Source organism: Terrapene carolina, unplaced genomic scaffold, assembly GCF_002925995.2.
Source record: "Terrapene carolina triunguis isolate 2854851 unplaced genomic scaffold, T_m_triunguis-2.0 Scaffold66, whole genome shotgun sequence".
Classification (NCBI taxonomy): Eukaryota; Metazoa; Chordata; order Testudines; family Emydidae; genus Terrapene; species Terrapene triunguis.
In genome coordinates this window covers 55,679,892-55,692,601 of record NW_020664417.1, presented here as the reverse complement: position 1 = coordinate 55,692,601, position 12,710 = coordinate 55,679,892, and the positions used below count along the sequence as shown (strand labels likewise).

The 12,710-nt window shown below is 37.8% G+C and overlaps 1 protein-coding gene across 2 annotated transcripts in view; it reads left to right on the top strand.

Moving 5' to 3' along the window:
- SLAIN2 (SLAIN motif family member 2) overlaps positions 1 to 8,144 on the top strand; it is a 58,483-nt gene extending 50,339 nt beyond the window's left edge. For both annotated transcript variants that reach the window (XM_024211682.3, XM_024211681.3), the window contains 2 exons: positions 3,100 to 3,421; positions 5,320 to 8,144. In XM_024211682.3, the coding sequence (XP_024067450.1) occupies positions 3,100 to 3,421; positions 5,320 to 5,386 (389 nt within the window). In that variant the 3' untranslated portion in view covers positions 5,387 to 8,144. The remainder of the gene's footprint in view (positions 1 to 3,099; positions 3,422 to 5,319) is intronic.
- Positions 8,145 to 12,710: the final 4,566 nt, after the last annotated feature.

Genomic DNA, 12,710 nt, shown 5'->3' with positions numbered 1-12,710 from the left:
TATGGAAAATGGCCAGTCTGGAGGCCAGTGGAAATATGGAGATCATATTTTCGTGTGCATTTAATACTGTATTAAATATAGTTCATAAACAGCAACTTGCAACCTACTAATTGTGTATCTAACTAATTTGCAACCCTATGCCCCTATTTTTATTCTAGTTGTTCCCTCCCTCTGCTTTACCTTCTTTGTTTGAATTGTCAAGTATTGCCTTAAAGAGAGATTAATAAACTCTGTGGGGTAGGAACTATCTCCTTCAAGTTTGTACTGCATCTATCACAATGGGAAGCCAACCATGATTGTGACCTCCAGCAGATACAAATGATGACAAATTGGTATAGTATATTCACTTGTTGAACACCAAATTCACAACAGCTACAGTCACTTGTTGAACACTAATTTTACTATTGTATTTTTCTGAATAAATTTAATCTAATTTCCTGTGTCTACCTTATCACTGAATCCACCTAAAAAGGTGATAAGCTAGTTTTAAGGCTAGTGGAATTCTATCAAGATCTCAAGGAAATAATTTGGTTTAAATATTCTGTTTTACTTTTTTTAACAATATTAAGGCTAAATAAATAAAAGACTGTTCTATTGATTGCTTTTAATATTTTATTTGGAGAATAAAGTTTAAGATGTATTGTACTGGTGGCACACTAATGCACTACTAAGAATGATTTACATGCATCAGTGACACTGGTAATTTAAATATTCTTTAGTTAGTATCTTTCTATAGATAAGATAGATGACAAAAAATTATTGCTAAATGTCTAAAATGTCAGCAACATATTATTTAGTGTCATACGATGCACAAGGGAACTCCTGTTAGGGTAACACCCATTATACTAGAAGTTTCAGGGAGAATACTCCCTTTTAACGCACATCAGAAAAGCAAGTTAACAGATGTTAATACTATCTACACTACAGCTATGCTGGCATAGCCCCTTAGTATAGGCTACTGACAGAAGGAACACCACCTCCCAACGTTGTTAGCTATGTTGACAGAAGCACTCTTCTGCTGGCATACCTGTTCCTGCACTGGAGGTTTTGTCAGTCTGGGTTTGGGTGTTTTCATACCCCTCACCAACGTCACTATGCGAACATGAGTTTAAGTTTAGACCAAGTCACTGTGTGTAAACTTTATGAAGCTTCTTGAACACCAAGAGAAATAAGGCATAAAAGTATTGCATGTCTAAATGGTTAAGTGAAACAAACTGCAAATGGGACTTCCTTGGCTTGAAGATTTTCCCAGGAAAAGTTTGATAAATATCTTGTTGGGAGGAAGGCTGTTAGTTAAAATACAGATAGAAAACTATGACTAAATGCTCTAGTATATTCACTTTTAGGCTCATGTTCTTATGTTTATGGTAGCTCAGACTTTAACATTATCAAATCATTATGCTTAGTCTTAACCTGTGATTAATGGACTGAGTTAAGAGGCGAGGTTTAAGAGTAAACTTTAGGATCCTTAGATTTTTCCTTAGCAAAGTCTCATTGCATCAAAATTAGTATACAGAATTAGAAATGCAGGTGTAACTAACCTTCAGCGATAGTACAGCAACCTGGTGTCTTAAGAACTTCCATTTAGCAATGTGCTTTTTTAAAACTTTCTCACTGAGGAGTGCAACTCTTCCATTTAAACGAATCTGAAGCAACTGTGAGTTGTCCTAAATTTATTCTTGACAGATACTTCTATTTCAAATATTGTTTTGAACAGAACACTCTTGCAAAAGTAACCTAACATAGGTACAAAATCTTTCTTGGCATTTACCATGATTGATATAGAGAACAGTCTTGTTCATGAATCCAAAATATAAACTGTTAATGCAAGGTGAATGGAGTTACAGGCCTGGGATGTCAAGATCTTTAAGAACTACACTTAGGAAGGAAAAATCAAATGCACAAATAAAGAATTTAAATAACGGACTAGGCAGCAGTACTGCAGAAAAGGATAGTGGATCACAAATTGAATGAGTCAACAGTATGATGTTCCCCCCCCCCCCCCAAGTGTCATTCTGGACTGTATTAACAAAAGTGTCATTTGTAAGACACAAGTGATAATTGTTCTTCTTTACTTGGCACTCTGTCCACTTTTGGGCACCATACTTTAAGAAAGATGTGAACTAATTGGAGGAGAATCCAGAGGACAGCAACAAAAATTGAGGTTTGGAAAACCTAACCGATGAGGACAGCTTGAAAGAATTGGTCATGTTTAGTCTAAAGAAGAGAAGACTGAGGGAGGACAAGTCTTCAAATATGTTCTCCATGCCAAATGAAGGAAGAAGTATTAATTGGCTTAGGTTGCAGGAAGGAAAATGTAGGTTGGATATTAGAAAAAATTCTCTAAGTATAAGGATAGTAAAGCACTGGAACAGTTACCTGGGGAAGGTTTGGAATGCCCATCCTTCTAGCATTTTAAGAACAGGTTAGACAAGCATCTGTCATGGATGGTCTATATCTACTTAATGCTGCCTCAGCATGAGGAGATGAACTAGATCCAGGGGTTCTCAACCTTTTTCTTTCTGATTTCCCCCCCCCCCCAATGCTATAAAAATTCCACGGCCCGTCTGTGCCATGACAACTGTTTTTCTCCATATAAAAGCCAGGGCCAGCGTTAAGGGATAGCAAGCAGGGCAATTGCCCGGGGTCCCAGGCCACAGGGGGCCCTGTGAAGCTAAGTTGCTCAGGCTTCAGCCTCAGGTGGTGGGGCTTCGGCTTTCTGCCCTGGGCCCCAGTAAGTCTAATGCCGGCCCTGCTTGGTGGACCCTCTCAAACTTGCTCGTGGCCCCCCTGTGGGCCCTGGACCCCTGGTTAAGAACCACTGAACTAGATGACCTCTTGAGGCCCTGTCCAAGGCTACATTTCTATACTTCTACAATTTCTAAAAATTGCAGAAATTACTTGATACTAGCAGGTTATCTGACCTCCCCTTCTCCATGCTATTTTATTGGCTACATTCCAATACATGTACTATTTTGTTGCATTTACCTTTTCCATGTGAAAATTTTCATTCCCTTTTATTAAACGGTCACTCATAGCCATAACTCAACATTACGTCTAGTGAAAGTGATTGATTGTTTTGTGTATGTCATTTTTCAGTACCTTCTCCAAGTAAATTCCGGCCCCCTGCAGCACCATCACCTCTGGCTCTCCGACAGCCACTGAAAGCATTTAGTAACCATGGACCTGGTTCTGCTGCTGCTCCTCCAGAAGCTACACAACTGACACACAGCAGTTCTTCACCAGGACCTCTTGCAGCTCAGAATTCAGGCTCTCCAAGCCCTGCCAGCAGTATCAACAGTACTACTCTTACCAGACCGGCAGGGACAACGGGGGTGAGGAGTGGCTTGCCCAGACCTAGTGCCCCTTCTGCTGGGGGCATACCAGTGCCTCGCAGCAAACTTGCACAGCCTGTTCGCAGGTGAGTAATCTGAGGGGGGATTTTAAGTTCTGTATTCAGAAACTAACACTTTCCTTAACACTTCTTTTGTACCTTGTACATTACTACAGAAAACTAGAGTAACTATTAACTTTAAAAAAGAATAGGAACATATAAAGATAACCCAGGCCTACTGTATTAAAATCTGCACAGTCCATTCTGCTGTCATAATAAATGATACTCCCTTCCACCCCTGCAAAAAGAGCTTGTATCAGATGTAAAGCTGATAGTATACTTGGATTGTATGTAGTGTAGAACTAAAGTTCTTTAATTTTAAAAGTGAGTATTTATCCCCACAGATAGACCCACACATTAAAGGTGCATGTACTAGACAGTTACTTTAAGTAATGGGTAAAGAAGCAAAAGACAAATTCAAAAGCAGTGTTCAAGTTTAAAAGATACATCTTTTGGTGCATACTGCTAAACAAAATTTGATTTGCTAAACAATTCACATAAATCATGTGAAATACATTAAGATGTCCATAATGATGCTCGTAAAGTAGTTCAGTCCTTATTCACAGTAGAATAAAAAAACAAGTAAGAAGTTCTGTTTATTATTATGTAAGTTCAGATGCCAATCTTAGCTAAATCTTAGCTAAATGTTTGAATAGAAACAATAATGTGTTCAGAGACTTGTATTCAGTTCCAAATTATCAACTATCGAGCCCTTAAAAGGAATGGGCAATCTATGCAGATTTTATTAATACTTGGCTCTTTTATGGAGCCTTTCTTAAATCATCTCAAAGTGCTATACAAACAGCGGAAACCTGAGGTACCAAGAGGAAGTAATTGCCCAAGTTTTCACAAAGGTCAGTGGCAGAATTGGAACAAGAACTGAGATCTCGACTTGTAATTCGATTGTCCTCCCCAACAGGCCACACTGCCTTAAGTGAAATACTGTAGTGATTTAAAAACAACAAGGAGTCCTTGTGGCACCTTAGAGACTAACAAATTTATTTGGGCATAAGCTTTCGTGGGCTAGAGTTCTTAGTCTCTAAGGTGCCACAAGGACTCCTCGTTGTTTTTGCTGATACAGACTAGCACAGCTACCACTCTGAAACCTGTAGTGATTTAGATATTTAGGAAGAGGAACACACCTCAGCTGTTTTTGCTTATTTCTAAAATCTGTCGTCAAGGTGCACAAGTCTCCTCACATGCGCGTTAGAATATAATTTAACTGTATCTGTCATGCTGAAAATACATTTCTGCCACTGGGTACAATGGAAGTGCAGTGTCAGACAGTGTTAGTCTGTCTTCAGTATTTATTTAACAATCTTAAAATGTAATAAAAGGCTGCCTTATTTCTGACTGCAAACTCTTAATACTAGTCTTAGCAGTCTCTTCTTAATCGTTCAATCACTATCGCATAACTGATCTCACTTTACAGCAAGATGTCCATCCCCATATCAAATGTTTATTGTATCTAAACTTTACAATTATTTTAGTGTTTTTATGGCGAGAAGGTGATTTTCTTTTTGAAATTTTGTATTACTGGGCTGAACAAAATGGATGGAGTTGTCCTTTCATCAATAAGGATTTGCCTGCTTTACTGTAAAACAAATGCATGTCATCAGATCGGATTCATAGTTCCGCAATGTGTAGTTTTATGAAGTCCTCTACATTTAACCATTTACATATGACTAAACACTTTATTAAAAACATAAGTTGTCAAAATATAAAATGTTAAACCTTGAACTTAGTATTTATTTTTTTAAGTGCAATGTAATACAGTGATGCTTCTGAAACAAAATGGTTAAAGCACATACTTTAGTTTTCAAGAAAAAATAATTCTACTCATGTTAAATTCATGTATGTTAATGATTTGCAGCTTGAACAAATTAAGTGCAAACCAAACTGAAATAAATCTCATTTTATTTTAGATCATTACCGGCTCCTAAAAGCTATGGCAACATAAAAGATGAGAGTTGGAAAGATGGCTGCTACTGAACTGCAAAGCTTAAAAATGCAAAGTTCACTGGTTAATGGACACTCCTTCACCAAGCTAAAAGACAGCTTGATATGCAGACTGTTCAGATGTGACTTTCAGGATTTGTAAAATCCCAGACCTCTGTCTTTAATTAGCACAAACTGGCAGAGATTTTAAAGCAGCACTTTAATGACATTTAACATCATATATTTGGTGATCATACAATCTCTTTTACATGGAATTGCTGTCATTTCTAGGGTTTTTTGTTTTTTTTCTTGCTTGCTAAAAATTGTATCAATTTGAGCATTTATGACAATGGCCAATGTTTGGACAAAAAAAAACCTAACAATTGCCAAAGAAATGCCCATCTTGAAAAACAGCAAGTAAAATAGCAAACTCCAATTGTTCAAAACTTCATATTCAGGCATCTAATTCAGCAGAATGATTAATTGGTAAATATGTACTATTTAAACATTAGCATGTTAATCAGAGCCAAAGTTCTGATTGCGGATCACTACAGTGCTAATGAAACACCCGCTTAAAACAATTGTAGAAAGTTCTGGTTGGAAAAAGTGGTACATATCTCCTTCAGAAAGAATCCAGCAGTTCTCTCTGGAGGTATCCTAGAGTTGGTAAATAATAGTCATGGCATTATTTTATCATTAAAGGTTTGGGTGTAGCAGACACACACACATTCAGATGGTGTAGGTTGCATCCTTTTTGTTTGTTTGACATATCAATTTTATGTGCTCTTATATTTTGATTGCCAAAAGGGCTTAGTATCAGTTGTACAATCTTTCTAAACCTGATAGTTCCTGGCTCAGGAAAGATGACCTTTGCTATAGTACCACACTTTTAGCACACTAACTATTTAAGGAAACCTTTCTTTATAGCAGGTTTCCTTAAAAAGGAAAGAGCAGCTAGTAGTAACCATTTGTTCTAATATCACACCACAGTGCTTATAGCCTGGAACACAATTGTATATGCTAATAGTTAATGAGAAGGAAAGACAACTATGCACTTGTAACATACAAATTGTAAGGAAATGAGTTGTACTGTTGATGCCAAATGATATTCATTTAAGTAATGTTTCATGGTATGAGGAAGTTTTCTGTATCCTACTTTTTACTTTTATCCATTTCTTAAATTGGTTTATTTTAAATTGTAAATATTTTTGCAGATGATATTGCCCATGTTAGTGTTTTAACTATGTACTTTGCCTTACATATCTGTATCTTACCTTGTTTGGTGACAGAGTATGAAATCTGCTACATATGTTTACAAACTATTAAATTCCTCTAGTGGCTCTCAGACTTACCTATTGACATTTACATTGTTTTCACCTATTCTTATTAGCAATCTTGCTAACATTTTACTCAGTGGAAAAATTCTTTCTTACAATTAACATACAGACTGCTTTTTCTGTTCTATTTTGGAAGATTTGTAATACAAAGGTTTAAAACTAAAAATGTGTTGGGAGGGTCAGTTAAACAGGGAGTACTGTTTTTTGTGTGTAGAATTTTTCAGTACAAGATTTCTGGATGCGTCGTTTGCAGCAATGGCTAACATGATGGTATCTTTTGTACAATGACTGGAGAACACTAAAAGCTTTACGCTGGATTGGATGGTAGGTAGCTTTTAATCCCATTAGTTACCAGCACTTTGAAGTGTAAGTGCATTTTGACTCCCACCACTAAGAGGATAATTGATCCTGGAATTCCAGAGAACTCTGGACTTTTGGACCAGTGTTAACATTACTGGATGAAAAGCCATGCAACACTACTTGAGATGGGAAAAGCCAAATAGAAAGTTTTAGGGACTAGACTGCAACTATGACTACTCAAGCAGCTGCAAGCACAATTTGTATCAATAATGAAAAGACTTCATACCATGGTGACTAAGCTCTCTCAAGTGTGACTGCTCTCTGAAGTCAGGGCATCAAATATACTGTAATTCAGTAGGAAAACTGCAGCAGGGGTTATAAAAGAGCTACCTTGCACTATTCGACCAGTACATGCTACTGATCTAGCCTTCAGTCATTTGCTGACATAGAAAACGTATTTCAGTTAGTGGTATCTCTTGTAACTACTATAAGAAACAGAAGATTGGGTCAAAACTATCCAGCCTCACTAACAAAGCCCAAACATTTGTTTAAAATGTTACAAAGCAATGCTGCAGTCTTCAGTAAAAGAGAAGGGATTTTAATTGGTGATTTTTATTATGAAAATATTGAATTGACTTTTTTTAGTTTTGAAAATCAGAAAATTCAGATGAAGATATTCAGGTTAATTTTTTAAATAAAGGCTGCATCAGAGTATTGTGTACATTATTTATTTTTTTAAATTCCAGCAATTACCTTCATCACTGGTTGAAGGTATGTTGTGCTTAAGTTACATAAGCATCCTTTTATCTGTTGTTCTACTCCCACAGAAATATAGCTAATTTCCCGAAGAGAGAAACAATCTGTTTACTAGGAAGCCTTTGTGCAGTACCAGTTTCTCAATATCAGGAAATCCTAGATCTTTCTGTGTTTAGAGATTCAGATATATTGCGGAAGTGTGGAAATATGGATTTGATAAACTAGTGCCTATGATTTACTTAACTTATGTTTGATATAGTAGTAAGGGTTTTATGAATGTGAATTATTTTTTGTGCCAACATCGGAATTGTCATATGTATGTAGGCAGAAAGACTTGAATTCTGCTTCCAAAGTTATTTAATTTTTCTGTGTTTGAATGTTTTTGTAAGTGTTAATAAAAGTGTAAAAAATGGAAAAATATAAATATTCTTACCACAAAGCACTTTTCTTGTGGATCATTTTTCTATAAAACCTATTTGTTTGAAAGTTTCAACTCTCTAGAGAGCATTCTAGAAGTGTATGAAGTTGCCAAACTCTGGAAATCAGTTTTTTAAATTGGGGATTGTTAATAGTTTACTTTCTTAAAAATTAACTTTAGATTTCAGTGGCTCAGTAACTAGTAACTAGTCCTATTGCTTATTGGCTCTCTTAATTAATGTGTTGAGTCTAATATTTGGCCCCAGTCCTGTTCATCTGTGGTTTTAGTACAGAAGATTGAAATTAGACTTCTATTAAATATGAAAGCCTCTGTTTTTGATCTTATGCATTGTCCTTTCAGATCCCATGAAACTGAGTTCAGATATTTATCCAGCCTGAATTGTGCACGTGCATGTGCAGATCCAGATAAATGATCTGGAAAAAGGTGAGGTGGCAAAATTTGCAGATGATACAAAATTACTGAAGATAGTTAAGACCCAGGCAGACTGCAAAGAGCTACACAAGGATCTCTCAAAACTGAGTGACTGGGCAACAAAATGGCAGATGAAATTTAATGTTGATAAATGCAAAGTAATGCACATTGGAAAGCATAATCCCAACTATAGATATAAAATGATGGGGTCTAAATTAGCTGTTACCACTCAAGAAAGAGATTTTGGAGTCATTGTGTATAATTCTCTGAAAACATCCACTCAATGTGCAGTGGTAGTCAAAAAAGCAAACAGAATGCTGGGAATAATTAAGAAAGGGATAGATAATAAGACCGAAAATATCATGTATATCATCTATAACAGGATGTTAGGAATCATTAAAAACGGGATAGAGAATAAGACAGAGTATCTTATTGCCCTTATATAAATCGATGGTATGCCCACATCTTGAATACTGCATACAGATGATGTCTCCTCATCTCAAAAAAGATATACTGGCATTAGAAAAGGTTCAGAGAAGGGCAACTAAAATGATTAGGGGTTTGAAACGGGTCCCATTTGAGGAGAGATTTAAGAGGCTAGGACTTTTCAGCTTGGAAAAGAGGAGACTAAGTGGGGATATGATAGAGGTATATAAAATCATGAGTGATGTGGAGAAAGTAAATAAGGAAAAGTTATTTACTTGTTCCCATAATACAAGAACTAGGGGCCACGAAATGAAATTAATGGGCAGCAGGTTTAAAACAAATAAAAGGAAGTTCTTCCCACAGCGCACACTCAACTTGTGGAACTCCTTGCCTGAGGAGGTTGTGAAGGCTAGGATTATAACCGCGTTTAAAAGAGAACTGGATAAATTCATGGAGGCCAAGTCCATTAATGGCTATTAGCCAGGATGGGTAAGGAATGGTGTCCCTAGCCTCTGTCAGAGGGTGGAGATGGATGGCAGGAGAGAGATCACTTGATCATTACCTGTTAGGTTCACTCCCTCTGGGGTACCTGGCATTGGCCACTGTCGGTAGATAGGATACTGGGATAGATGGACCTTTGGTTTGACCCAGTATGGCCGTTCTTATGTTACCTCTATATAAATCCATGGTACGCCCACATCTTGAATACTGTCTGCAGATGTGGTCACCCCATCTCAGAAAAGATATATTGGAATTGGAAAAGGTTCAGAAAAGGGCAACAAAAATGATTAGGGTATGGAACGGCTTCCGTATGAGGACAGATTAATAAGACTGGGACTTTTCAGTTTGGAAAAGAGACGGCTCAGGGGAGATATGATTGAGGTCTATAAAATCATGACTGGTGTAGAGAAAGTAACACAAGAACTAGGGGTCACCAAATTAAATTAATAGGCAGCAGGTTTAAAACAAAAGGAAGTATTTCTTCACACAAAGCACAGTCAACATGTGGAACTCCTTGCCAGAGAATGTGAAGGCAAGACCACAACAGGCTTCAAAAAAGAACTAGATAAATTCATGGAGGATAGGTCCGTCAATGGCTATTAGCTAGGATGGGCAGGGATGGTGTCCCTAGCCTCTGTATGCCAGAAGCTGGGCATGAGGGCCACTAGATGGATCACTTGACTACCTGTTCTGTTCATTCCCTCTGGGGCACCTGGCACTGGCCACTGTCAGAAGACAGGATACTGGGCTAGATGGACCTTTGGTCTGACCCAGTAAGGCCATTCTTATGTTCTTATATTCTTCAATACATAGTGTGCCCTTAATTTTCACTGTTGGATTGGCAGTAAAACTGTAGCTAGTGAACTTCCTTGAATAGTCCAGGTTGGCAAAAGATATTTCCAAGTTGTGGAAGCCAATAGCTTTTTATTTAACCAGGTCCAAATTACGTTAGAATTCTAAATGTATGGAATCTTCTGCACCAAGAGAGAACTGGCCAGGAGCTAACATTTATAAACCCAGAAAGTACATTAATTTATATCTTTGCTTCTTGTACCAAACAATCCTTTCTAATGTATTAACCACTTTATTCTGTTCTGCTCCACCTAATTGTGACTCCCTCTTCAACATCCAGTTAGGGCTTCTTTCTGAGTTTGGGAATTTGCTTCATATTATACATTCTGGTGCAGGTGAGTATATGCAAAACCCCATGTACAGTAAAAGACCAAATTCTGCAGCAAAGTTAATTTACTGATATCCAGTTAATACCTTTCATTCTCATCCCACCCACAACTAAACATACTCACAACAATAGCTCATTTGAAAATACTCATTCTGGAGCAAAAAGACTGAATTGGGTGGTATCTGGTGGAAAAATGCCAAATTCCATCACAGCACAGCCATTATAGCCAGAGTGCTCTGAGTATCATGACTGGGGCAGTTTACATCTCTCAGAGCTGTTTCAGGCTCTTTGCCGATGCAGGGAATAAATTCACATCCAGTCAACATTTTAGAGATTATTTTGAACCATAAAACTGGAAACTTAATTTTAAAAAATGAAAGTGGGTGTTCTGGATCACAATTCTGCTGCACGGTGGGGGTATTCTGTTACAAAGTATTCAGTCATAGAATACAGGAGCCCCAGGTATTTGCAAGTTCCCTTATAATGCCATCTTTTTAACCTTGTTTCTGGCATCGGTATATGTAAAAATCCTATATACTCCATCTTTTCTCCAGCACTATACAAAAGTGTGATAAATCATTCATAATTTCTGCATCACACCAAAAACTCAGCTCATTTAGGCTGCCCTCAACACTTTATTTGTGGTTAAAATGGTGACTTAGAACTGTTGTACTGTCTTCCAACTATGGAAAGGGTTTATGATGCTGGACTCTACCCTCCATAAGTTACATTCCTAATATCTGATTTATAGTCCACAGTTTGTTACTAAACTGCACAAACTCTTCATAGCCCTTTGGCATACTCTATCCACATTCCGTTGAATAATTTTCCTATCCCTCTAATTGTGTCCCCTCAACTCATTTAATCACTTGACACTGGATCTTCCTCCTTAGTTATATACAAGGATTGTAAAAAGTGATGTTAACCATGCAACACTCCCCACTTGCTAATTTTAACTTAGCATCCCACAAATTGGGTAGTTTTTTTGGGGGGAGGAGGGGATTTTTATCTGTAGAATCAGGCTGGTTTAACACCTACCTGCTTCCAAAAATCTAACATGCTGTCAAAAAAAACAAAAACAAAAAACAAAAAAAACCCCACACCTTCTACTTAGTGGGGTACTGTGCTAGATTTAAGAAACTGAAAGATAAAAATCAAGGACTTTGTTAAAACTGGACAGGTAATTGAATACCTCTCCCCACTTTTATCTGGTCTGTGTTCTATAACTTATGTATATAAACTATCCATGGTTACCTTAATCCAGTATTTAGATACTGCATGGTGAAATACAAAAACACAGTAGAGAAAACTACAGAAACAAGTTAATCTCTTATTTGAGGGGAATCATGGTAATTCCACACTTCCAGTATTTACACTTATCTCCAAAACAGAGTACTGTTACTTAGGCCTGGTCTACACTAGCAGTTTATGTCGAATTTAGCGCCGTTACATCGAATTAACTCGGCACCCGTCCACACCACGAAGCTATTTAGTTCGACATAGAGGTCTCTTAAATTCGACTTCTGTACTCCTCCCCAACGAGGGGAGTAGCACTAAATTCGACATGGCCATGTCAAATTAGGCTAGGTTTGGATGGAAATCGATGCTAATAGCTCCGGGAGCTATCCCACAGTGCACCACTCTGTTGACGCTCTGGACAGCAGTCCGAGCTCGGATGCTCTGACCAGCCACACAGGAAAAGCCCCGGGAAAATTTGAATTCCTTTTCCTGTCTGGGCAGTTTGAATCTCATTTCCTGTTTGGACATCGTGGCGAGCTTAGCAGCACTGGCAACGATGCAGAGCTCTCCAGCAGAGGTGACCATGCAATCGCAGAATAGAAAGAGGGTCCCAGCATGGACTGATCAGGAAGTCTTGGATCTGATCGCTGTGTGGGGCGATGAGTCCGTGCTTTCCGAGCTGCGCTCCAAAAGACGGAATGCAAAGATCTATGAGAAGATCTCTAAAGCCATGACAGAGAGAGGATACAGCCGGGATGCAACGCAGTGCCGCGTGAAAATCAAGGAGCT